At 42.6% G+C, this 27,789-nt stretch overlaps 1 protein-coding gene across 1 annotated transcript in view; it reads right to left on the reverse strand.

Annotated features, from left to right (window-relative positions):
* Positions 1-2,989: 2,989 nt before the first annotated feature.
* LOC134211350 (uncharacterized) overlaps positions 2,990-27,789 on the reverse strand; it is a 39,187-nt gene continuing 14,387 nt past the window's right edge. The window contains exons 2-9 of the mRNA XM_062688128.1: positions 23,930-23,976; positions 23,582-23,754; positions 22,987-23,521; positions 22,607-22,933; positions 5,762-6,012; positions 5,247-5,708; positions 3,827-5,191; positions 2,990-3,765 (exon numbers count right to left, since the gene is read on the reverse strand). Of these exons, the coding sequence (XP_062544112.1) occupies positions 3,106-3,765; positions 3,827-5,191; positions 5,247-5,708; positions 5,762-6,012; positions 22,607-22,933; positions 22,987-23,521; positions 23,582-23,754; positions 23,930-23,976 (3,820 nt within the window). The 3' untranslated portion in view covers positions 2,990-3,105. The remainder of the gene's footprint in view (positions 3,766-3,826; positions 5,192-5,246; positions 5,709-5,761; positions 6,013-22,606; positions 22,934-22,986; positions 23,522-23,581; positions 23,755-23,929; positions 23,977-27,789) is intronic.

Raw genomic sequence — 27,789 nt, forward strand, 5'->3', positions numbered from 1 at the left:
TTTCAAACGGACCGCAGCTGCGATTCCGGACACGAGCAACCCACAGGAAATGGCTAGTTGCATAATCTAAAGTTTGACATGATTTCCCTTAATCAGCACCAAGATGACATAATAAATCAGATTTATCTCACCAAATAAATGTTCAGCTTTCGAATCTTCATTAATGTGACACTGACAACAGCCGAAAACCATCGGAAAAAAATATCTTGTTTTCGGGTAGAGCATAAATAATTGCACCTAAAGTAACTGTGTTTTAATTGCTAATTGCGAATCAGTACACAAGATAAGCGGAATACAAATCGTAGGAATCGCTTCTCAAGGTGCGTATCGAACTATTTACAGTGGTAGTTTAGTCTAGGATAGGATGTGCCAAGTAGTCAGTAAAAATCGTACCGATTTGCTGTCACAATCGTACCGGTTGCTGATTGGTTGAAAATGACAATCGATTACTTCGATTGGTGGCGGCGCGTTTTTCGTAGGGCAGCATGTTGCTAGTTTGGCCGTGTTGCAGGTTTGTAAAGTTGATAATAAGCAAAATTCTTTAATGTTTGAATTCCAGTATTTTGGCAAAAAAATAAATGTATATTGGACTGCTAACGCCATATAAATCATTCTCAAGGGTTGTAAAGGTTTTAAACTATTGATTTTAAGCATAGTGATTCATCTTTCTGTTATTTTCGATCTCAAAGTCATATTTTTATTAGCGAAAACTTCTCTCTGTTAGTCTTTCGCTTCTCTTACATAAATAATGGATGGAACGGTAAAAAAACATCATGTTTTGATACATGATATTTGGAAGATTTTGTACCAAATTACTTTGGCTGCACTGGCGACCACCTCGTCATGCTACGTACACACCAGTCAAGCAGTTCGACGAACATTGACTCCACCCCCAGAAAACGCTTCGGTTGCTGCTTTGTTGGAACGTGTGTGAAGTTGTTCGAACAACCATTTGACAGTTGGCGGCTCGGTTGGGAAAAATTAAAACGGTTTGATTTTGGTTTGAGTTGTCGGGGGTGGAGTCAAGGTTCGCCGAACATGTTTGAGCATTTGTAGTGAAGTTGCACAAACCCCCATATATTTTTGATGGTTGGTGCTCGAGTTGGTGCTTCGGTCGTTCGTGTGTGATATTGTTGGTCGAATAAATTGATTGTTCGTGTCGGTGTTGATAAAAATTGATGAATGTTTGAATAAACGAGAGGTGGAGTCAATGTTGGTCAAACTGCTTGACCGTGTGTATGTTCCATCAGAGCAACCGACTAAGAAACAACAAGGCAGTCTCAATTAAGTTGTCACATCCTATCCTAGAGTTTAGTCAGTCAGCATCAGTTTAGTCAACCAGACTGTTTCAATTTTAATATTTAGTTTAAAAAATAGCTGTACGGATTTTGATCATTTGATTCAAAATCCGTCCACGGTGGACGGATTTCGAGTCAGGAGTAGTTGATTTAATTTATTATTTTATCATGTTTTTCGTAGTTTTTAATGAGTAAATGTGAAACACTTCAAAAGTAGAAGCCTTCATGCTCCTGTTTCGATGACAAACGTTTTATTTACATTCGATTCCTATTTTTGAATGACTTTTTCATATACTAAGGTGCTTAAGGGTACGGGTTTCGATGCCCCACGAAATACAAATTTATTTTCGAAAACATGCACTAGTTTTTAAAAACATAGTTATTTTGATATTAGCAAATATGACAGATACCTGCATAGAATCTAATTCATGGCTACCAAGATGTTCTATTTTGAATTAAGTTCACGGCATATGTCAAATTTGATTCTTCTTCTTCTTCTTCAATTGCTCTACATTCCAACTGAAACTTGGCCTGCTTTTCAACTTAGTATTCTATTTGCATTTTCTCAGTTCTTAATTGAAAGCTTTCCTATGCCCGCCATTGCATGAGTATGTATCTTGTGTGACAAGTACAATGGATACACAATGCCCAGGGAGTCGAGAATGTTTTCAACCCGAAAACATCTTAGACCGGATCGAGAATTGAACTCGCCATCTCCGGATTGGCGATCCTACGCCTTTGCTCGCAAGGTTTCTGGAGACCACACAAAAAATAGGTAAATACACTTGTCATAAGACGAGTTTGGGATTGTACAAACTTAATTCCACCACCACCTTGACAGATACGTATTTCGGCCTCAACAGTAAGGCCGTCTTCAGTCTTATGACAAGTGAAGACATTCCACTAAAAAGCTCAAAATAATTTTCTTAACAAAAGGTAAATACAGTAATCAGGCTTCCCCCGTCTCGTGATTTTTGACTGTTGAGGAGGGATCGATCAGTCCTAAATACGGTGTATAGCGATCCGAAAAGCTGAGTTGAATATATCAATCGTCCAACCAAATTTCTGTCAGCACAATTAAGTCGTACTCAGCGTACGAATCGATTTTTGTGCTCAGTCCTCGAACGTTCTGCTTGTAAATTCTGAGACCATTCGAAAGTCCCTGAAGCTAGAAACCGAAAAGATTTCAAGCACTGCGTGTTCTAAATTGACATTGTACACGCCTGACGTTGCAGGCCGGAAGCCCCCTAAGCCATCACTGACCGCAGGACCGGGACGATGACTATGGTGGATGTCCACCTGGAGCGCGACTGGGGCGGGTGTTTCGGGGGCTTCCTTAGGGCCTGGAATTGACGAGTAAGCAGCGGCTGCGAGGATAGGTGCACATTATATCACGATCAAGACCGATCTTGAATGAAACAAACGTCATGTTGGATGTGTCTTTTCCCTTTGGAACCAAAGATATAACGTCGATCAAATCTGGTGAGCACAAGCAGCTCGATACAATAGTTTATATCGTCGTCAGTGATGAGCGGGTTTAATCGCGACAGGTACAACCAAAACTTTTTCGGTGGTATTGTGGTACATATATAGGCAAATGGCAAACCAAAATCTGGTCCTGGAAACCTGAACACTCTCAAAAAAGTGGAGCAACAATGGTGGATCTCAGAATAGAAAGAAAATCCTAAAAACAAGCTTGATGAAGATTTATTTAATACAGTATCTCAAAAAATAATTAACAAATAAATGTTCCAGCACCTCGGAAAGCACATATTTTACTGTAATAAAATAGGAGGAAACTGCTATGTTAGTTTAACATATACTGCTCTGTTTTATTTCCTGCCAACATATAAACTTGATCGGGAGTAGTAGGTGTCCCCATCGGAATCCATGTATCCGGTAGCCCAGCATCCTTTCTCGCCGACCGTAAAGCGTAGCGCAAAGCAAACAGAACCACAATCGTCATATTCAACGCGGGTTCTCCGGTTGCTTTGGATCGCAGAACTCCGGCCGGATTGGCGCTACTTCTCAGGAAGTTTACCCGAAAATCAATGGGAATATCCTTCACACCTGGTGGCTTATAGGTCCAGGTACGGTTTGTAAGTAGAGCACCAGATTCGCTATCATAGACGAGCGCCTCGGTTAAATAATATCCGATTCCCATAACGAAAGCACCTTCGATTTGTCCTACATCGATGCCGGGACTAAGACTCTCGCCTGTATCCTCCAGAATATCTACCCGCGTAACTTGAACATTGCCAGTTAGGATATCAGCCTCGACTTCGGCACAGCTTAGTCCCCAAATGTAATACGCTTTGAGGTCCTCTGCTTTATATTGAGCTTCAGAGCACAGGTCTATGTTCTTCACGTAGGACAGCTTGACAATCATCTCCCATGGAGCGCCGGGATTCTCATCGCGGACGGGTTTCATGCGTTGTACCAGACTGTCGCATGCTTTTTTGACAGCCTAAAATTTTTTAGAACGTTATTTCATTGATGCATCTTACGTTACTTATTTTAATACTTACAAAGCAAACTGCCTCACTGGTCATGCTTCCACCCGTCACTATAGCATTAGGCGATGTCATACTCGTGGATGGCTTTACACTCACCTTCTCCAACGGAATTCCAAGTGCGAACGCTGTAACTTGGGCAACCTTCGTATTCATACCTTGGCCCATTTCAATGCCACCATGAGTGACAGACACCGTACCATCGCCAGCGTAAACCGATACGATGGCGTTCAGTTGTCCGAAATACTCCAACCAATACTGCATTGGCACGATAGCGATACCCCGTTTCTTCCACCGGTTGTTGGCATTGAATTCGTCGATTGCGCGTTTCCGATCATCATACTGAACATCGGAACGAAACTGTGGCATCAACGTTTTCATTTTATTATCTGGCATCATATTGGCCATTCGGACTTCCAAAGGATCTTGCCCGATTTCCTGTGCGATGTGTTCCATAATGTTTTCGATCATTGCAACTCCTTCGGTTGTTCCCGGTGCTCGACACCACGTATTGCTGGGGGCATCTGTCTTCACCGCTTTTCCAACAACCTTCCATGTCTTTGTGTCGTAACAGTTTTTGAAAAATTCGGTTGTGGCACTTTGTACCGATTCGTTCAACGATATGCCATAGTCCTGGACGTAGTGGTTGCTCATTTTTGTGATTTTACCGTTCTTCTCGACGTCGACATCGTAATCGCTAATACAGCCGTAGCGTTTGCCGATGGCGGACATGTTGGTCTCGATTGGGAGAACAAAACGTACCGTTCTTTGCAGGAAATGAGCAGCCAGAGCACATGCGCAGGCGATCTGAGTCCCTCGGGATATTTTGGAACCGTATCCTCCACCCAAGCGACGAACGTACATGTTGAGACTGTTTTGCGGGACCTTAATTGATTCAGCAATTGCTACCTGTGTCAAATCCATCCATTGTGTTGAAGAGTACACATCCATACCATCTTCTATAGGAACACACACGCAGGTGTGCGTTTCCATTGTGTAGTGGTACTGTCCAGCTATCTCGAACCGTCCCTTAACATTCTTTGTGGCGGTGGGTGCTTGGGCTACTCTGTATCCTTTACCTCTCTTGTCGAAGGAAACATCGTAGAAACGATCTCGAGCATCAACATCCATAACTGATTTTAAGGTTGGATAGAGTGCGCGGTTACTGGTCTTCTCGTACGTTATGACCACAGCCTTGGCTGCCTTCTGCGCTTGGTTGAACGTTTCTGCGACAATCAAACCTGCTGGTTGACTGTGGAATTGAACTTCCCCGCTGCACAGAATTTCTTCTACGTCTTGATTACCCAGTCCTGCCGGCATGAAGTTGTTCGTTCCGGGAATATCCTTAGCTGAATAGAAAGCCACAACGCCAGGCATTTTCTGGAATGTGCTAAATGAAAATATTTTGCTTGTACATCAATATGACAATACCTACTAAAGCATCCGAAGCATCTAGCTTTGCTATCCTAGAGTGAGCCTGTGTAGCCAAAACGAACGCAGCGTAGAGTTCTCCAGGTTGTGGTGCCAAGTCGTTGGCATATTTTGCTTCCCCAGCGGTTTGGGATAAGGCTTCAATCTTGGGAATATTTTTCGTTAGTGGCCAGTTCTTCTCAATAGTGTCGAAAGATTGCTTTCCAGATGACAACGGGCGTTCCATGACGGTTCCTCCAGATTTGTATTCCGGTTTGAGACTGAATTGACCTTCTGGTACGATTGCGAGGATGAATTTGTAGAACAGGGAGATGGCAAGGTTTTTGCGGTAGTCTACAGATGCATCAGGCAAAACCCAATCGGGATCTAATTCGGCGGATAAAGTGTTAATAGCAGTTTGGACTGTATCGTTGCTGAACAAATTCTTTCCTATTAACATGTTTTCGGTATTTGTGGCATGGGTGAACTAAAATTAAACGAATGAGATAAGGAACTAGTTGTGGTTAAATTAAAAATTACATTAGGGTTAATTCCGCCAAAACATATTCTGGCCATTTCCACATTGTCTCGAGTCTTGTTGGTCCTGATCAAGAATGCTCCATTGACGTAGGCGTGAGCATTTTGGGCCCGAGGCATGATTTTGAATGAACGGAAATAGTGCACCGTAGGATCCAGCGGTGGCAGAATGATATTTTTGATCAATTTTTTCTTCATGTCCATCTGAACGAAGTCCATCGGGCTGGTAGTACTGGTTTTGCCACCAGATTCAACTGGAAAATGGAAGATAATATAAATAATCATTCATTGTAAAATAGCTTGTTGTTATTTGAATAACTATAATTGCTTGCAAATACTGTGTTCGCGAACATACGCTTTCTTTTTTAGAATTTCTAGAATATTCTTTTGAAGAGACCATTTCAGCCAGACACAAGGTAGGTAGTTAAAGCATGCGCATAAGCCAGAGCAAAAAAGCAGTAGTTTAAGACAAGGCGAACGGCCAAGTTCTTACTAGCCACAAACGCGTGTACAACAGTGTCATCAGCAGTTTTCTAATAGTAAAGTGTAATTTAGAACGTAGAATGCTGATAAGAAATATAATGTCTGATAAGTAGTTGTGCCAATTCCTTAAGTGAACAGTGATCCTTTTTAAGTCCATTTGATCCGTCGGTTATATTTTATTAGTTCACTGCGGAGCATAAATTGGTCCTTCGAGCCGGATTAAAGTAAGACATATGCCACATACAGCCGTTGTATATATCAGAGGTGGAAAACGTTGCTAGTGGCTCTTAAGACGAGCAAGACGGGAGATAATTCCCTAAATACGTGCGACCGGAAACTTCGTCTGCAAAACATATAACGCGTCGCGATGTTTGAGCTGGATGAGCACACGGCGTGCTCTCATAAGCGTGCGACGCTAATATACCAAGAGAATCTCAACTGAGGATTAACCTATGACTCACTGATGGATCGAGCAAATTGAAAACCTGATCAACACAAGCGGGGCACTACAGCCCCTGAACGATTCCCATCGAGATTGAAGGAGATCATAGAAGTATTCTTCCTGCACCACGATACGACTCCATGGTCGCCAGCAGCGATATCTAGAGCCAATGCAGACGACAGGAAAGGTGACGTACGAAAAGTTGATGACAGGCAGAGAGATGCCTGGTAGAGGTGTGCTCCGCCGCCACCAACATTTTTGCATCGGCGGGCCGCCGCTTGGTCTTTATTTTTTCATGCCGCTTCAAATTTAAAGAAGTCCGCAGAATGTTCTGAGAAAATTCTGAAGATTCAGTGAAATTTCTGAAGATTTTTCCTATTGATCCCTAAAACATCACGTTAGGAATTCTTTTCATGGAAATACCAATGATTTCCTTCAAAATTCAATAAGAAAACTTTGATTGTATATTTCGAAGGATTTCCCGTTGAAATAACAAAAAATACTTGTAGAAATAGAATTTTTGAACGAAGAAGAGTCTTTTTGCAGTTTTGGAGACGAGCCAGCCTCGGGCTGAAAGTCTCCTTAATAAAGACACAGAAAAAAAAAAGTCTTTTAGCAGAAAGCCATTTTGCCGAAGGCCACAACACAACAAACATTGTTCACAGCGCTTATATGACCAAAAATAGTCTTCTTTAGCTTATTTATCTAAAAATAATTGTGTATACGAGAAAGGCAAAACAGTTGGCCGAATAACTCAATTGGCTGAAATGGTCGTGTGGCAGGAAGGGTCATTTGGACAAGAAACGCATTCGGCCCAAAGTATTGTTCTGCTTAATTAGTCATTTTCATAAAAAAGCCGTTTAGCCGAATAGGTCAATTGGCAGAAAATGCCGTTGCATAACGGACATTTCCGGACCAAAAGGTTTTTTCTGCCAAACGACGATATCTACCATACGACATATTCGGCCAAATGACTTTTTCGGCAAAACGACCATTTCAAACAAATGCCATTTTCAGGTAGATGAACTGTTAGGGCAAACAACTTCTCGGTCAAATTACCATTTGGCCGAATGTGTCTTTCGGCAACTTGTCGCTTTCGGCCAAATGTCATTTTCGGTCAAACCATTTTCGATTCAATACCGTTTCGGACAAACGTTCAATTCATTTTAATGGAATTTGGCCTAACGTTTTATTCAACCAAGTGGTATTCGAATAAATGGCTTTTCGCCGAATGACTTTCGGCCAGACGACAGGTCGATTAATTTGGCCGAAAAGTCTTCTTCTTATTGGAGATGTTATTCCACACTGGGACAGAGCCGCCTCACAGATTAATGTTCATTAAGCACTTCCACAGTTCTTAACTGCGAGGTTTCTAAGCCAAGTTATCATTTTTGCATTCGTATATCATGAGGCTAACACGATGATACTTTTATGCATAGGGAAGTCGAGACAATTCACAATCCGAAAATTGCCTAGACCGGCACCGGGAATCGAACCCAGCCACCCTCAGCATGGTCTTGCTTTGTAGCCGCGCGACTTACGGCACGGCTAAGGAGGTCCCCTGGCCGAATATGTCATTTGGCCGAACAAACTTTACTTACTTATGGATCCTATACACCTCCGGTGATGCAAAGGGCCGACTTGAAAGATCTCCATCCTGAGCGTTGCCCGGCTATCGCTTTAACCTATTGCCAGGTTAGATTTCTGTCGACTTCTTTTATTTCTTTATTGAGGCTTCGCCGCCATGAGCCTCTGGGTCTGCTTCTGCTGCGATGTCCCGCTGGGTTCCAGTCTAATGCTTGTTTTCAGATTTCGTTTCCGCCCCTACGTAGAGTGTGGCCGACCCAGCCCCACTTTCGATCCCGAATTTCTGTTGCTATCGGCCTCTGGTGACAACGACGATGAAGCTCGTTGTTTGAGATCCAGTTGTGAGGCCACCAGACCCGAATTATATACCGCAGGCATCTGTTAATGAACACCTGCAGCCGTTGAGTGTTCTCCACTGATACACACCATGTTTCGCTAGCGTATAACAGCACAGATTTCACGTTAGAGTTGAAAATTCGTATTTTGGTGCGTTCACTTATCTGCCTGTTTTTCCAGATATTTCCTAAACTCGCAAAGGCAGCCCTTGCTTTCTTGATCCGTGCGCCTATGTCGATCTTGGTACCACCGTCTGACGTCATTTGGCTACCAAGATATTGGAAGCTTTCAACATTGTCCACTGGTTGCCCGGCTACTGTGAAACTGGAAGGAGTCACCGTGTTTACATCCAACGATTTGGTTTTGTTGACGTTGATGACTAAACCTGCCGAGGAGGAGCGATCGGCAAGGTCGTTGAGCTTACTCTGCATATCAGAGCGCCGTTGCGCGAGTAGTGCAACGTCATCCGCCAATTCGAAGTCGTTTAGGTGCTCCATGGTTATAGGCTGCCATAACAGCTCGCGGTTTGGTTCACGGTCAATCGCATCTACCAGAATCTCATCGATTACGATGAGGAACAGTAACGGTGATAGAATACATCCTTGCCTCACACCAGCTACGACCCGGATAGGGTCGGACAGGACTCCATTGTGCAGCACTCTACACGAAAAGGCCTCGTACTGTGCTTCGATGAGGTTGATGATTTTCTCAGGAACCCCCTTGCGTCTCAGGGCGCCCCACATATTCTCGTGATTGAGACGGTCGAAAGCTTTTTCGTAGTCAATGAATACCAAGTAAAGGGACTCTTGGAATTCGTTGACCTGCTCCAAAATGATGCGGAGCGTGACAATATGGTCCACACAGGATCTTCCGGCACGGAATCCGGGTTGCTGCCGCCGGAGAGTCGCATCGATCTTCTCCTGAAACCGGGCTAGGGTAATTTTGCACAAAACTTTGAGAACGGTACACAGCAACATAATGCCTCGCCAGTTATCGCATACAGTCAGGTCACCCTTTTTGGGCACCTTCACTAAGATACCTTGCATCCAGTCGACCGTGAAAGTTGCGGTGTCCCAGATATTACGAAATAAACGATGCAGTAGTTGAGCGGATGTCATGGGGTCAGCTTTGAGCATCTCGGCTGATATGCGGTCGACCCCTGGGGCTTTATTCGATTTCATGCTTTGGATGGCTGTTTGAATCTCTAGCAGTGATGGAGCTTCGGTATTGACACGTGTTATACGTCGGATCCTAGGCAGATCATGCCGAGGTGGTGATGGCCTGGTTGGCACTTGAAAAAGTTGTTCGAAGTGCTCGAACCAGCGTTTCAGCTGGTCAGTTGGGTCGGTCAATAACTGATCATTCGCGTCTTTCACAGGCATCGTTGCATTCATCTTCGCCCCGCTTAAGCGTCGTGAGATATCGTAGAGGAGGCGAATGTCCCCGGTTGGGGCGGCTCTCTCTCCTTCGTCGGCCAGAGAGTCTGCCCACGCTCGCTTGTCCCGTCGACATGAGCGTTTTACTTCCTTCTCAAAAGCCGTGTATCGTTGACGGGCTAAGACTTTGGCTCCTCTGGTTTTCGATCGCTCTATCGCGGCTTTGGCTTCTCTTCGCTCCTCTATCTTCCTCCAGGTCTCATCGGTGATCCATTGTTTTCGCTGGGTGCGTAGTTCGCCCAGATTGTTCTCGCTGGTGGCGATGAAGGCATTCTTGATGGCGGTCCATTGGTCTTCCACGCTGCCACCTTCCGGAATATCTGCAGCGAACCGCAAACTTCGCCTGCAAAACATATAACGCGTCACGATGTTTGAGCTGGATGAGCACACGGCGTGCTCTCATAAGCGTGCGCCGCTAATATACCAAGAGAATCTCAACTGAGGATTAACCTAGGACCCACTGATGGATCGAGCAAATTGAAAACCTGATCAACACAAGCGGGGCACTACAGCCCCTGAACGATTTCCATCGAGATTGAAGGAGATCATAGAAGTATTCTTCCTGCACCACGATACGACTCCATGGTCGCCAGCAGCGATATCTAGAGCCAATGCAGACGACAGGAAAGGTGACGTACGAAAAGTTGATGACAGGCAGAGAGATGCCTGGTAGAGGTGTGCTCCGCCGCCACCAACATTTTTGCATCGGCTGGCCGCCGTTTAAAACTCGTTACGCTGGTGGTCTTTATTTTTTCACGCCGCTTCAAATTTAAAGAAGTCCGCAGAATGTTCTGAGGAAATTCTGAAGATTCAGTGAAATTTCTGAAGATTTTTACTATTGATCCCTAGAACATCACGTTAGAACTTTTTTTTTCATGGAAATACCAATGATTTCCTTCAAAATTCAATAAAATTTCTCTTTAGAAAACTTTGATTGTATATTTCGAAGGATTTCCCGTTGAAATAACAAAAAATACTCGTAGAAATAGAATTTTTTACCATTTGGCTGAATGTGTCTTTCGGCAACTTGTCGCTTTCGGCCAAATGTCATTTTCGGTCAAACCATTTTCGATCTAATATCGTTTCGGACAAACGTTTAATTCATTTTAATGGAATTTGGCCTAACGTTTTATTCAACCAAGTGGTATTCGAAAAAATGGCTTTTCGCTGAATGACTTTCGGCCAGACGACAGGTCGATTAATTTGGCCGAAAGGTCTTCTTCTTCTTCTTATTGGCATTACATCTCCACACTGGGACAGAGCCACCTCGCAGCTTAGTGTTCATTAAGCACTTCCACAGTTATTAACTGCGATGTTTCTAAGCCAAGTTACCATTTTTGCAGTCGTATATCATGAGACTATCACGATGATACTTTTATGCCCAGGGAAGTCAAGACAATTTCCAATCCGAAAATTGCCTAGACAGGCACCGGGAATCGAACCCAGCCACCCTCAGCATGGTCTTGCTTTGTAGCCGCGCGACTTACGGCACGGCTAAGGAGGGTCCCTGGCCGAAAAGTGTTTGGCCGAATATGTCATTTGGCCGAACAAACCTTTAGGCAAAAACCCATCCAGTCGAAAATTTTATTTAGCCGAAATGGACATACGGCCGAAAATGTCGTTCGTCCGACTGGCCATTTGATCAAAAAAGTCGTTTGGCCATAAAGGATTTTTTTTGCCGAAATGGTCGCTTGACGGAAAGGCCATTAGGCTGAAAATGTTATTTGGCCAACCAGGTGGATGTTTTTGACTATATAACCCGTTCAGAAATCAACATTAGGCCGTTTGTCCAAATGACATTTTTGATCAAATGGTCCTTTATGTCAAACAACCTTTTCGGCCAAACGACGTGTTAGGAAGAGTACTTTTTCGGTCAAATTACCAACTCGATCGCATGTCGCTTTGAAATTTTTGCCCAAACTGTTTACCGTTGTATAACCTTTTTTATGTAAGCCAACCAGCCCCCACCTTGAGGGAAGTTAAGGATGCCATTCAACAGCTAAAGACCAATAAAGCAGCTGGTAAGGATGGTATCGGAGCTGAGCTCATCAAGATGGCCCCGGAAAAGCTGGCCACTTGCCTGCACAAACTGATAGTCAGAATCTGGGAAACCGAACAGCTACCGGAGGAGTGGAAGGAAGGGGTTTTTATGCCCCATCTACAAGAAAAGCGACAAACTGGAGTGTGAGAACTTTCGAGCGATCACCATCCTTAATACCGCCTACAAAGTGATATCCCAGATCATCTTCCGTCGTCTGTCACCATTAGTGAACGAGTTCGTGGGAAGTTATCAAGCCGGCTCCGTTGACGGCCGCTCGACAACGGACCAGATCTTTACTGTACGGCAAATCCTTCAAAAATGCCGTGAATACCAGGTCCCAACGCACCATCTGTTCGTTGATTTCAAGGCGGCATACGACAGTATAGACCGCGTAGAACTATGGAAAATTATGGACGAGAACAGCTTCCCTGGGAAGCTTACCAGACTGATCAAAGCAACGGTGGATGGTGTACAAAACTGTGTGAAGATTTCGGGCGAACACTCCAGTTCGTTCGAATCGCGCCGGGGATTAAGACAAGGTGATGGACTTTCGTGCCTGTTGTTCAACATTGCGCTAGAAGGTGTCATGCGGAGAGCCGGGTGTAACAGCCGGGGTACGATTTTCAACAGATCCAGTCAATTTATTTCGCGGATGACATGGACATTGTCGGCCGAACATTTGCAAAGGTGGCAGAACTGTACACTCGCCTGAAACGTGAAGCAACAAAAGTTGGACTGGTGGTGAATGCGTCAAAGACAAAGTACATGCTTGTGGGCGGAAACGAGCGCGACAGGGCCCGCCTGGGAAGCAGTGTTACGATAGACGGGGATACCTTCGAGGTGGTCAAGGAATTCGTCTACCTCGGATTCTTGCTAACGGCTGACAACAACATTAGTCGTGAAATACGAAGGCGCATCATCTGTGGAAGTCGGGCCTACTACGGGCTCCAGAAGAAACTGCGGTCGAAAAAGATTCGCCACCGCACCAAATGTGTCATGTACAAGACGCTTATAAGACCAGTTGTCCTCTAAGGACATGAAACATGGACAATGCTCGAGGAGGACTTGCAAGCACTCGGAGTATTCGAGAGACGGGTGCTTAGGACCATCTTTGGCGGTGTGCAAGAAGACGGTGTGTGGCGGCGAAGAATGAACCATCCCAAGCAGCACAAATTGTTTCACTACTGAACATTTCACTGTGTTGCAACTATTCAGAAAGAAACAATCTTTGCGTATGTGCCATCAAACATAGCTCTCTTGCAATCTAAAAAGCGCAAGAGGTGGAGCCTACAGAAACATCCTTCGATTGCAGTAAAATTTCAATAATGTTGCAAAGTACTACAGAGGGAAACAATAGAATAAAAATATAAAGCTGGATTCGATTTATGGATCTTGTGATTGATAGTCCTTCACTCTACCACAGCACCATTCAACTCTTCGAAGGGACTGCATGTTGATTCACCATAAAAACCATACGATTATGAAGTTTTGTACTCGGGTTTTCTGTTACTTGATTGCACCATCACCGGGAAAATATGTTAGTTGTCAAAACGATGAAAGACGTTAAATTAAACAAGAAGACACACTCAACTTATCTGCAACTTAATTTAAACAAACAAATAAATTTTGAAAGACGCATTGAAGTTACATGATAAAAAATATGCAACTTAATGATTTTGTTTCGTGTTTGCAACATCAAGTGCAGTATTCTTTGGTTGTAAACAGGTACTGCATTGCAATGCTAATGAAACATTGATCACAACTCGAACGTTTTTGACATCTTGATGCAACTTTTTCGTACTTTGATGTTTTTCCAATGCCTTTAATGAAACTGAATAGAAACAATGTGCTTTTTGGAAGATGTTGCGTGTGCTACTTGGGATGAGCTCGCTCAACTCTACGGCGAACCCAGTATCCAGAAGGTAGCTAAAGCCGGAAGGGTACGATGGGCAGGATATGTTGCAAGAATGCCGGACAGCAACCCTGCAAAGATGGTGTTCGCTTCCGATCCGGCAGGTACGAGACGGCATGGAGCGCAGCGAGCGAGATGGGCAGACCAGGTGCAAAACGACTTGGCGAGTGTGGGGCGTATCCGAGGATGGAGAGATGCGGCCTCGAATCGTGTATTGTGGCGTCAAATTGTTGATTCAGTGTTATCTGTTTAGATGTAAACTAATTAAATGAAATGAACCTTTTCACTCAAACGTTCATCATTTCAACCAAATGCAGTTTTGATGTTGATTTTCGACTTGATGTATTATTCGGACAAATGGCTTTCCGACAAATTATTTTTGGCCAAACGAACTTTCCATTTGTTTTATTATTTCCATTGATTTTCCGAAGAACCTCTTATGGACAACACAATGAATTCCCTGTAGAAATCCAACGAAATTCATTCGAAATTCAGATTTTCTATCGTTGAAATACCGAAAAGTTTTTCGTAAAAATGGAACTTCTGAACAATTTTGTTAAGTTTTTTTTAAATTCGTGGAACGAAGAATTTTCCATAGAAATTTGAAAAATTTCCGTGCAAATTTCAATAAATTTCGAACAATTTGACATTGAAATTCAATTCTTTTGTTGGTGTACACATTTTGAACAATCTCACGCGGAAAATCTGAAGAATTCTCTGTGTAAATTTCAAAGAATACCGAACAAAAACTTTCCGTGGATTTTCTGAACATTTCCTTGTAGAAACATGAAACAATTTTTCGTGAAAATAATGATGAATTTCTCATGTAAATTCCGAAGAATGTCTCACGGAAATACCAAACAATTTTCCTTGCAAATTCCAAAGTGCTCCCTAGGAAATTCCAAAGAACTCTCAAAACTTTAAAGTAGTTTCCATGGAAAATCCGAAAATAATTTTCAAATGAATATTTACGGCGTGATGCCGAAAACACCGCCGCTGCCGACCAAAATTCTGACAAACGCCGCCGCCGCCGATTTTCGGACCGGCGCACACCTCTAATGCCTGGACGTACGCTTATTCTCGGATGTATGAGACACATATGCATATACAGGGGATGTCCAAAATAACTGGGATAGGCAAATTTTGGGAATCGAAATCGAAATTAATTTATTGGCTTTTTTCGGTGATCATTATACTACTCAAAGCGAAAGGAAGTAGACGAAAGTAATGAAGATACAGATTCGATTGACAATTGGGAATAATTAAATGTGTTGTAACTATGTCAAATATTATCCGATTTGGACAATTTAGGGATGCCTGAACTAGAAATTTAATGTAGTTTCACCATATTTTCATGGAACCGACCATGGCCATCGGATACCGGAGATATTCCGGGTTTTTCGAAGGTAGGTTCAGAACCGTAAATTTGTGGTGGGTATTAGGATAAGTGGTGGTTAGAAACAGAATAATATTAGTAACCACAAATAAAGTAGGGCTCTTTCTGATTGGAACCATATGTTGAAATTCGAAATCGGACCAGTATCAAGTGAGATATGGCCATTTGTTTAGAATTGGTGCCGATCGGGAGTTTTAAAAGGGACCAGGCCACAAATTCATCTGAATCAAGCTTTTTGACCGATCTTCCATTATGATTACATTCCAGGAGTCTTCTGTCACGTCTAGAATGAAAAACCAACCAGAAAGACGAATTCTGAAGTCGCTGGGGTGTCCCATGGGAAACCCGTAGAGGGGACATTTCAGTTTTGGCACCGAAGCTAGCCATTCGACGGTTCGTTTTTCATGGTTTTCTATCAGTAAGTGAGATATGAGTATAAAATGGACCATTGATGGCTTTGACCGCTTCCGGGACCTACGGATTGTCCCCGGGGAACCCGTAGAAGGGGACATTCCAGTTTTAGCGCCAAAACTGGTCGTTCGACGGTTCGTTTTTCATGGTTTTCTATCAGGAAGCGAGGAATGAGTGTAAAATGGACAATTGATAGCTTTGACCGCTTCCGGGACCTACGGATTGTCCCCGGGGAACCCGTAGAAGGGGACATCCCAGCTTTAGCGCCAAAACTGGTCGTTCGACGGTTCGTTTTTCATGGTTTTCTATCAGGAAGCGAGGAATGAGTGTAAAATGGACAATTGATAGCTTTGACCGCTTCCGGGACCTACGGATTGTCCCCGAGGAACCCGTAGAAGGGGACATTCCACTATTCCAGTTCTAGCGCCAAAACTGGTCGTTCGACGGATCGTTTTTCATGGTTTTCTATCAGGAAACGAGGTATGCGTATAAAATGAACAATTGACGGCTTTGACCACTTCCGGGACCTACGGATTGTCCCCGGGGAACCCGTAGCAGGGGACATTTCTGTTTTAGCGCCAAAACTGGTTGCTCGACGGGTAGTTTTTCATGGTTTTCTATCAGGAAGCGAGGTATGAGTATCAAATGGACAACTGATAGCTTTGACCGCTTCCGGGACCTACGGATTGTCCCCGGGCAACCCGTAGAAGGGGACATTTCAGTTTTAGCGGAAAAACTGGTCATTCGACGGTTCGTTTTTCATGATTTTCTATCAGGAAGCGAGGAATGAGTGTAAAATGGACAATTGATAGCTTTGACCGCTTCCGGGACCTACGGATTGTCCCCGGGGAACCCGTAGAAGGGGACATTTCTGTTTTAGCGGCAAAACTGGTCGTTCGACGGTTCGTTTCTCATGGTTTTCTATCAGGAAGCGAGGTATGAGTATAAAATGGACCATTGACGGCTTTGACCGCTTCCGAGACCTACGGATTGTCCCCGGGGAACCCGTAGATGGGGACATTTCTGTTTCAGCGCCAAAACTGGTCATTCGACGGTTCGTTTTTCATGGTTTTCTATCAGGAAGCGAGGAATGAGTGTAAAATGGATAATTGATAGCTTTGACCGCTACCGGGACCTACGGATTGCCCCGGGGAACCCGTATGAAGATACATTTCTGTTTTAGCGGCAAAACTGGTCATTCGACGGTTCGTTTTTGATTATTTTCTATCAGGAAGCGAGGTATGAGTATAAAATGGACAATTGACGGCTTTGACAGCTTTCGGGACCTACGGATTGTCCCCGGGGAACCCGTATAAAGGGACATTCCAGTTTTAGCGCCAAAACTGGTCGTTCGACGGATCGTTTTCATGGTTATCTATCAGGAAGCGAGTTATGAGTATAAAATGGACCATTGACGGCTGTGACCGCTTCCGGGACCTACGGATTGTCACCGGGGAACCCGTAGATGGGGACATTTCTGTTTTAGCGCCAAAACTGGTCATTCGACGGTTCGTTTTTCATGGTTTTCTATCAGGAAGCGAGGAATGAGTGTAAAATGGATAATTGATAGCTTTGACCGCTTCCGGGACCTACGGATTGCCCCGGGGAACCCGTATAAAGAGACATTTCTGTTTTAGCGGCAAAACTGGTCATTCGACGGTTCGTTTTTGATTATTTTCTATCAGGAAGCGAGGTATGAGTATAAAATGGACAATTGACGGCTTTGACCGTTTCCGGGACTTACGGATTGTCCCCGGGGAACCCGTAGAAAGGGACATTCAAATTTTAGCGCCAAAACCTGTCATTCGACGGTTCGTTTTCATGGTTATCTATCAGGAAGCGAGTTATGAGTATAAAATGGACCATTGACTGCTTTGACCGCTTGTCCCCGGGGAACCCGTAGGAGGAGACATTTTTGTTTTAGCGCCAAAACTGGTCATTAGAAGGTTCGTTTTCATGGTTTTCTATCAGGAAGCGAGGTATGAGTATAAAATGGACAATTGACGGCTTTAACCGCTTTAGGGACCTATGAATTGTCCGTGGGGAACCCGTAGAAGGGGACATTCCAGTTTTAGCGGAAAAACTGGTTAATCGACGGTTCGTTTTTCATGGTTTTCTGTCAGGAAGCGAGGTATGCTTATAAAATGGACAATTGACGTCTTTGACCGTTTCCATGACCTACGGATTGTCCCCGGGGAACCGTCGAATGACCATGAAAAACGAACCGTTGAATGGCTAGCTTTGGTGCCAAACCTGGAAAGTTCCCTTCTACGGGTTTCCTGGGACAATCCGTTGGTCCCGGAAGCGGTCAAAGCCGTCAATTGTCCATTTCATACTCATACCTCGCTTCCTGATAGAATACCATGAAACACGAACCGTCTAATGACCAGTTTTTCCGCTAAAACGAACCGTTGAATGGCTAGCTTTGGTGCCAAACCTGGAAAGTTCCCTTCTACGGGTTTTTCGGGGAGAATCCGTAGGTCCCGGAAGCGGTCAAAGCCGTCAATTGTCCATTTGATACTCATACCTCGCTTCCTGACAGAAAACCATGAAAAACGAACCATCGAATGACCAGTTTTGGCATTAAACAGAAAAGTCCCTTTCTACGGGTTCCCCGGGGACAATCCGTAGGTCTTGGAAGCGGTCAAAGCCGTCAATTGTCCATTTTATACTCATCAGGTATCAGAACGTCGGCTCCAGGGGCACGTTCACCTCAATTTGGGAGATTTGTGCCATCGCCTTCACAGCCTTTTTCATCACACACCTGACGGAAAAGGAAGTGAACAAAAGGAAAGGAATGCGGATGGGAGAACAAAGGGAATGTTTGGAAAAGGGCCCTCGAAGAGGGCATACAACGCATAAGCGTACAAGAGCTTATAGCTCCTCACCACATCGGGTTATGAACAACAAAATACTCTGAAGGTTCAGGTTTCTGAAGTCAATTTCACTAAGTAAGTGTTTACCAAATATTTGGAAGCGCAATTGTGCATAGACTGGGCAGTTACATATTAGATGATAAGAAGTTCCATAATCGGATTCACAACTATCACAGACAGATGATTCAACGCGTTGAATATTTGCCATGTGATAGTTCAGTCGGCAGTGACCTGTCAAGGCCTTGACTAAGACACTGCAATTCTGTTTAGACAGATTAGCTAAATAGCTTGCTACTACCGGAGATGGCTCCCGGATGTACAATTTTGTTTGATGACATGAATCCAGACTACTCCAATGCCATTTGTGCTGAGTGACAGCCCAAGAGTTGATCAAAAGCTTCACCCAACACTTGGATATTGGAATAGCTGGCTCAGGACCAATAAAGTCATGCGATGCTCCATTACGAGCTAACTCATCAGCCAATTCGTTTCCAGCTATGGAAGAATGGCCAGGTACCCATATAAGGTGTAAAGTATTTACTGAATTCAGTTCCTCAATTTGAGTTCGACAGGCGATTACTAACTTCGACCTTGAGTTGGCCGAGGCGAGAGCTTTAATAGCTGCTTGGCTATCTAAACAGAAGTATATTACTTTGCCCATAATGCGTTGCTGCAGTGCAGATTGCACTCCACACATGATGGCAAATATTTCCGCTTGAAAGACAGTGCAGTGTGTACCCAGTGAGTGTGACTGTTCCAATCTCAGCTCACGCGAATAGACGCCTGCACCTGCTCTACCTTCGAGGAGGGAGCCGTCAGTGTAACAAACAATGCTGTCAGACATACTTCTCTCCAAATAGCCAGATGTCCACTCATCCCGCGAGGGGAATTGTGTCAAAAATGTCCTATAAGGAAAACTACTAACTTGTGTGAGATCACTTGGAGCAAGGAAAATTTTGTCCCAATTAACCATGTGTGTGTAGAACTGCGGTTTAAAGTATTCTCTTCCATAAAACCGAACACCCATAATCGGTAAGTTTGAGATGTATGTGTAGTGGGGCCACGTCGAAGAGAACATCGAGAGCATCCGTGGGAGTTGAAAAGGACGCACCGCACCAGTCATTGCCATTTAGGCACATCCTTTGAAGATGGCCTAATTTAGACCGAATTGTCGTCACTTCCCCTTTTTTCCACCACACAAGACATCCATAAGCCAAAATTGGTCGTACAACTGTTGTGTAAATACATTTGATATATTTGGGTTTAAGACCCCAAGTTTTACCAAAGGTTCGTCGGCATTGGCCGAAAGCCATACACGCCTTTTTGATTCTGAACTCAATGTTAGGAGTCCAGGAAAGCTTTGAATCCAAAATTAGACCCACATACTTTATTTGATCAGTTACATTGATTTCAGAACCAAAAAGATGTAATGGACGAATACCATTACGATTACGTTTTTCCGTGAAAAGAACAATAGATGTTTTATTCGGATTGACCGAAAGGCCATATTGGCGACACCAACTTTCAACTACCTGAAGAGCATTTTGCATCAGGTCGAATAAGGTAGTAATGCACAAACCCACTATCAATGTTAGATAGTCGTCGGCAAATCCATAGGTAGGAAAACCGCCATTATTGAGTAACCTCAATAGCGTATCTGCAACGAGATTCCACAAAAGTGGAGATAATACTCCCCCTTGAGGGCATTCGCAGACACTTAATTTCCTAATCGCTGCTTGACGTAATGTCGAGTAGAGATGTCAATTTTTAAGCATCTGGTGAATCCATTTGGTAATAATATTAGGTAGCCCATGACAACGTGCGGCTTCCAATATTGCATCGAAAGACACGTTGTCGAAAGCACCTTCAATATCTAAGAAAGCACCCAAGCACGATTGCTTTTGAGCGAATGTTTTCTCGATATCGTACACAACTTTGTGTCAAAGTCAAAGTCATCAATGGTCCATTTTATACTCATACCTCACTTCCTGACAAAAAACCATGAAAAACGAACCATCGAATGACCAGTTTTGGCATTAAACAGAAAAGTCCCCTTCTACGGGTTCCCCGGGGACAATCCGTAGTTCCTGGAAGCGGTCAAAGCCGTCAATTGTCCATTTTATACTCATACCTCGCTTCCTGATAGAAAACCATGAAAAACGAACCGTCGCACGACCAGTTTTGGCACTAAAACAGAAGTGTTCCCTTCTACGGGTTCCCCGGGGACAATCCGTAGGTTCCGGAAGCGGTCAGAGCCGTCAATTGTCCATTTTATACTCATTCCTCGCTTCCTGATAGAAAACCATGAAAAACGAACCGTCGAATGACCAGTTTTGGCGCTAAAACTGGAATGTTCCCTTCTACGGGTTCCCCGGGGACAATCCGTAGGTCCCGGAAGCGGTCAAAGTTATCAATTGTCCATTTTATACTCATACCTCACTTCCTGACAGAAAACCATGAAAAACGATCCGTCGAACGACCAGTTTTGGCGCTAAAACAAAATGTCCCCTTCTACGGGTTCCCCGGGGACAATTCGTAGGTCCCGGAAGCGGTCAAAGCTGTCAATGGTCCATTTTATACTCATACCTCGCTTCCTGATAGAAAACCATGAAAAACTACCCGTCGAGCAACCAGTTTTGGCGCTAAAACAGAAATGTCCCCTGCTACGGGTTCCCCGGGGACAATCCGTAGGTCCCGGAAGTGGTCAAAGCCGTCAATTGTTCATTTTATACGCATACCTCGTTTCCTGATAGAAAACCATGAAAAACGATCCGTCGAACGACCAGTTTTGGCGCTAGAACTGGAATAGTGGAATGTCCCCTTCTACGGGTTCCCCGGGGACAATCCGTAGGTCCCGGAAGCGGTCAAAGCTATCAATTGTCCATTTTACACTCATACCTCGCTTCCTGATAGAAAACCATGAAAAACGAACCGTCGAATGACCAGTTTTGGCGCTAAAACTGGAATGTCCCCTTCTACGGGTTCCCCGGGGACAATCCGTAGGTCCCGGAAGCGGTCAAAGCCGTCAATGGTCCATTTTATACTCATACCTCGCTTCCTGATAGAAAACCATGAAAAACGAACCGTCGAATGGCTAGCTTTGGTGCCAAAACTGAAATGTCCCCTCTACGGGTTCCCCGGGGGCACCCCAGCGACTTCAGAATCCGTCTTTTTGGTTGGTTTTTCATTCTAGACGTGACAGAAGACTTCTGGAATGTAATCATAATGGAAGATCGGTCAAAAAGCTTGATTCAAATGAATTTGTGGCCTGGTCCCTTTTAAAACTCCCGTTCGGCACCAATTCTAAACAAATGGCCATATCTCACTTGATTTTGGTCCGTTTTCGAATTTTAACATATGGTTCCAATCAGAAAGAGCCCTACTTTATTTGTGGTTACTAATATTATTCTGTTTCTAACCACCACTTATCCTAATACCTACCACAAATTTACGGTTCTGAACCTACCTTTGAAAAACCCGGAATATCTCCGGTATCCGATGGCCATGGTCGGTTCCATGAGAATATGGTGAAACTACATTAAATTTCTAGTTCAGGCATCCCTGAATTGTCCAAATCGGATAATATTTGACATAGTTACAACACTAGATGTGCTATGTTATGATATGCCCAAAATTTGCCTATCCCAGTTATTTTGGACATCCCCTGTAGACCAATTTGCACACATTACAGAGAAGCTTCTTGAGAGGTTCGTCCTAAATAGCCTGTCCCTATATTTAAAGGTGATGGGATGTCTGTTCAAAGAGAAATTTGTGTTACGCAGAGGAAGGTTTACGTTGGACTCCATCAAGTCGGTTGTAGAATCTGTGGAGGCTACTATTCAACACAAGCGGCATTGAGTTTCCAAATGTTTGATAAAAATTTGGTTTCCCATTGACAGCCTTCTTTTGTTAACTGATAATCACTCACCAATCGTTAGCGTTGTACAGACAGCTTCCAAAATCAAATAAATATCCGACGGGAACTCGTGATGTTGATTTTTGATACTGAGATTACCCGCAATGGTTCCTGAATTGCGCACTGGAACGTTCGCAATTAGATCGATATGTTTCACCATCTCTTTGCAGTAGCCGAACTTTTCGTTTTTATTGGCGGCATCCGTTAGAATATTCATCAATTCCGTCAGCGATACATTTCCTCCGATAACCAATTCGTTTCCCAACGACTGAGTGTGCAACTCATCAACCGCATTGATATCGATGAAAACCTGAAGATTTTCACTGCGCCGATAAACTCCTGCAAGTAAAATTTTGGTCATATTGATAGGGAATCAAATTGGTTTTACAAACCGTGAGCAGTGTTTCCAGCGACAAGCATGTACGGTTTTTCCCCTATCTGATCGAAAACAGTAAAGATATCATTCAAATTGTACACTTTATGCCACTCGCTGCCACCCTCGAACACCATTCGAACTGGCTGTTTACTGACTACTTTCGGATCAACCGACGAGCACTTCCCTGCGCACGAATTACCCGTTTTGGGACAAACCTTCGGCAATTCTTCAATATCTTGACAAGCCTGCACCAGTTTTTCATCTGCATCCACCGCCAGCGACTTGAAGGCGTCCAATATCGGACGGTATCCGGTGCATCGACATATGTTTCCACCGAAGGAATTCTCAATCTCTTGCATCGAAACCCGGCCCTTCTTTGCTTCGAGCAGACTGTACATGTTCATAACCATGCCCGGAGAACAGTATCCGCACTGGGTTCCATTGAAGTGTGCCAGTCGCTGCTGCGTCGGATGGTAGCCGTCCTTCTTTCCGCCAATGCCTTCGATGGTGAGAATTTCCATGCCATGGCAAGAGAAAATCGGGAAAAGGCACTACGAGTAAACGAATAGTGATTTTTTTGGTTTTAATAATACGTAATTTCAAATACTCACGGAATTCACCGCCCAAGATGCTTTTTCTTTGGTTATGGGATGGATGCCATTCACGTTGACGACACAAGCCCCGCAGCCGCCCTCCAGGCACATGAACTTTGTTCCGCTGAGATGGGCATGATTGCGGATGAATGTATTCAAAGAGGTGTCGACCGGGACGGTTTTGGCGTTTACTGCAATAGTGAATGGAAGAGACGTTACTGCATTAGCTTGTTTTGCCGGTCACGATGACTGTGATTGCTCTGGAGGGTAATTATCAAGTAGATATGCAATCATAATGCGGTATCGGTATATCGTTAGAAGTTTATTACTGTCATTGCTTTTTTTGCACAGCAGCACAGTACTTACCAGTGTATGATTTTCCATTAATGGTAAAAGTAACTTCGTCTAGAGGACTGCAAATAATTAAAAAAAATCGAGCAATTAATTTACTATAAGTACCATTTCAAATTTTGATTAACATCTTATTTTTTGATAGAATAATCAAACGAAAAATATAAGATGGTTTCTGCTTATTTTGATGAACACACACGATTGGACCATACTGTACTTTATTATCAGATTCGAAGATAACATCTTAGATCTGTTTACAGAATGCAATAGATATACATAGCAGAGACTACTCGGTGTTCAACTCTACGTCACGGTTGAGTAGATGAACTGAACTAAGCCAGTTACTTTGCTAGAACGCGAATGGAATGCCCATATACCTTCACTCACTCACTTAAATTGAAGGTAAGTTGAACCCTTTGAATTATTTGAGTTCCGATTGGGAGAATTTATATAGATAAGTGAACGGCTACAAACGAAAATTATAAAATTTGCTGTAAAGGTTCTCTCTACATCATCATCTTCCCCAACGTAAAATCCCCCAACATGTTTCGCCTGAGGATTGTAAAATTACCCTCAATGGCACAACAGTAGATTGGGCCAATGAGGTCGACTACCTTTGCTGGACTCTCAACAGCAAGCTTGATTTTAGTTAAAAAAAAGAAACAGTGCCAAATGTAACGTTTGATTAAAACTACAGTACCCTTTGAACAACCGTTCGTCGACATTGTCCCTGAAAATAAGCTTTCTAACTACCAGCAAATTATCCTCGTCGTGATAGAATACGGCATGGTGGTCTCATCATCTGAAACTACAACGAGTTCAAAACAAGTTTCTGATGACAATCTTCAACAATCCCCCAGAACATTAACTTTTGAGGTCCGCCGTATGACCGGGATTAAAACTCTACACGAGCGCATTGGTGAGTGTTAGGAGGATTTATTTTTTAAAAAGCTGGATTGTTCTGTTTTAATGAAATCGTGAGGGATTAAACTTTCTAATTTCAAGCAAAAATATGACACAAACTCATCTACAGGTTTTACAATAGTTTCTATGTCACACCTATCCGTGGTCACCCATTGCTCAAATGATAACTGATCAATATATTTTTCTTCAAACTCAGCGAATAAAGTATTTTCCAATGATGAAGAATCTGGACAATCCGAACAAGATCGTAGATAGCAATTTGATGTTGTATTTTCACACAAAGACTACCAGTTTTAATATCCTTTGTTAAATTGATTCTTTTCAAACTATGTAAAATAAGATTAATATTCTCATGGGTTGTGCACACACACATTATGTGTTCCTGAATTGGAAAGAAGCTTACATTGCCTTGGCCGAAGGCTTGCAAATGAGGAAAAACCTATTTTAATATTATCGTGAATTTCCTTGAAGCGTGTGTACGCTTCTTTCAAAGTCGTCATCATTAATCGTTTTTGGATTGCTTGACGCTTTCCATCTTTTTTACTGATACATAATCTTTTGACCAGGCATAGCTCGACTTACTTCATCATCTTCAAAATATTGAACTACTATTTCTTTTGTCTCATCTGTTAATGCAGTACTAGACCTAGTATTTTTGGTTGAAAGACAGTTATTCTTCAATTGTTTTGCCTCTTTTACTGTATTTCTATTGGTTTTGAACTCATCAATGGCATCCTGAATAGACCACGAACTTGGCAGCATCGACAAAATCAATAATTTTTCTTTCCTTGTCGTGGCTGCATTCGAGAACCTTTCCTTCATATTTATAATTACCTCATCGTAGTCTGTATTTTCCACATCATCAGGTCCTAATTTGAAGAGGTTTCTTCGTACAGCTTCGTTTATTTCACGGTATTTTTTCTCCGGGTAATAAACGTAGTCCATCTTACTCCATTTAATCAGGTCACTTTTATCCCAGCTATGCCCTCGTTAAAGCGTTCGATGTTGACCTTTTGGATACACACATCTTCCGATTGATTTGTTGAAACAGATTTCGCTGATGGTACGGTGGCAAGGCTCTCAGCACTTAATACTTCTGGTAATTCCTCAGTTGTTGTCGATACATCTGGCAATTCCTCAGTTGCTGTCGTTTTCGAACTTCCTGCGCTCTGCTCAACCGATGATATACAGATTGCTCTTTTGTCAACGTTTAGACGGCAGGACGTGCAAATGCGTAAATTTGTATTCAATGTGGACATTGGAGCATAACCAGTCGCTTTCAGTTTATCTATGGTGCTTTCGGTGAGATTTCGTAACTCTTTTGAACACTTTTTTCCATCAAACGGCCTACAACAGTTGAGAAAGCGGCTACTCATGTTGTTCGTAATATTTCAATAAACAAAATCACTTTTAAGTTTTTACTGACTAGTTTGGTGTCATTTGCTTGACTGAAGAAAAAATTACTATAAGATCTTTAACAACCTTAGTAGTAGTAATTTTTTGCTTTTTCGTGAGCATTGTCATGGTATGTACCTATCATGCATTTGTTGTTGTTGAAGATACCCGTTTCCTCCCGATCATAAAGTCTATTCTCTAAGAGGTATATTTTTTGCAGGTAAACTATAGACGTACACGTGTATATAAATCTTTGATTTTGCAGCTTTTGTCTTAAAAATAACATTTCTGATATGTTTCTATCAACGTTATTATCAACAGGTTTCAACACTATTAACACTATTTCGCCAGTCACGTGCAATGAAAATTATGACACTATCAATACTTTTGATCACAACACTGGATCGTGTCTAAGTTTCTTATAGATGCTATGAATAATTAAATCAAAATATCATGAAAACAACTTGTTTAAATCACGTCCCTTAACAATAAAATCTGCATCAAACTGCAATTCTCGAAATAACTTACACAGAAAAAAATTTTTTACTAAATGTGAAAATTGCGAAATGTATGTAATGTCATACCTTTTTCCTTTACTCGTTTTCCATCACCACATTTTTATGGTAGATAGCTAATATAATGGACCGTTTTCCTAAAAAATTACGTTCGAAAAAGGATAGGGTTTTGAGATATTTGAGTTTTTGTGACAAAAATGATATTTTTAAAGGCAAAAAAATGTTTTTTTACTGTGCACATTTTCTTAAGAATCACCATTTAGTTGTCTAACTTTGCTGAAAAAATCATAACAATCGAACATTCCGTTTTTGCTGTGCAGCTTTTTAAATATTTTTGAACCATTTTCACATACACCCTTTTGAAAAGTTAGTCGTGACTCAATATGAAGATTTGATATCGAAAAATGACGATTTAGATGAAATTGAAAAACTGTGCAGAGTTTCAAATATTTTCGAAATGGTCGCTCAGGATCGACTGACATGCCCCCGTGGAATGCCTCAGCTGTAGATTTTAAGTTGTAAAATTAGGGGAAGATTCGATGGTTTAGGACGTCCTAGGTAAAAGAGTAGTTAATGGATTGTCACGGTAACTTTTAATCACGGGTTTCTTGCTTGTGAAATTTACGCATTTTAAAACCAATACGTTCAAGAAGTTGAAGCACGGGATTTTATTAGATAAAAAACTTAATTATTTTGACGGTTTTACCGATTTTACACTGTAAGGTGGATAGATTGCAGACAAATTGCATTTCACTTATAATTTAAAATTATTATTTCATCCTAGGCCACAATAAGCCTAAATAACAGAAAGAAATAGTTTTGGCCACGGTTTGACTTTTTTACTTCTATGGCTAAAAAAAGATATTACGAGAATTTATTGAATAATACACCACATTCCAAACCAAATTGTGGAAATCCATAAATTCGATCTTGGGTAAATCCAAAAATCAATGTAAACCTGCTTCATTATTAATGGTGATGATATTACAAACAGTAAACAGATTTGTGAGGCGTTCAATGAACACTTTTAAACTATTGGTT

Source organism: Armigeres subalbatus, chromosome 2 (assembly GCF_024139115.2).
Source record: "Armigeres subalbatus isolate Guangzhou_Male chromosome 2, GZ_Asu_2, whole genome shotgun sequence".
Lineage (NCBI taxonomy): Eukaryota > Metazoa > Arthropoda > Insecta > Diptera > Culicidae > Armigeres > Armigeres subalbatus.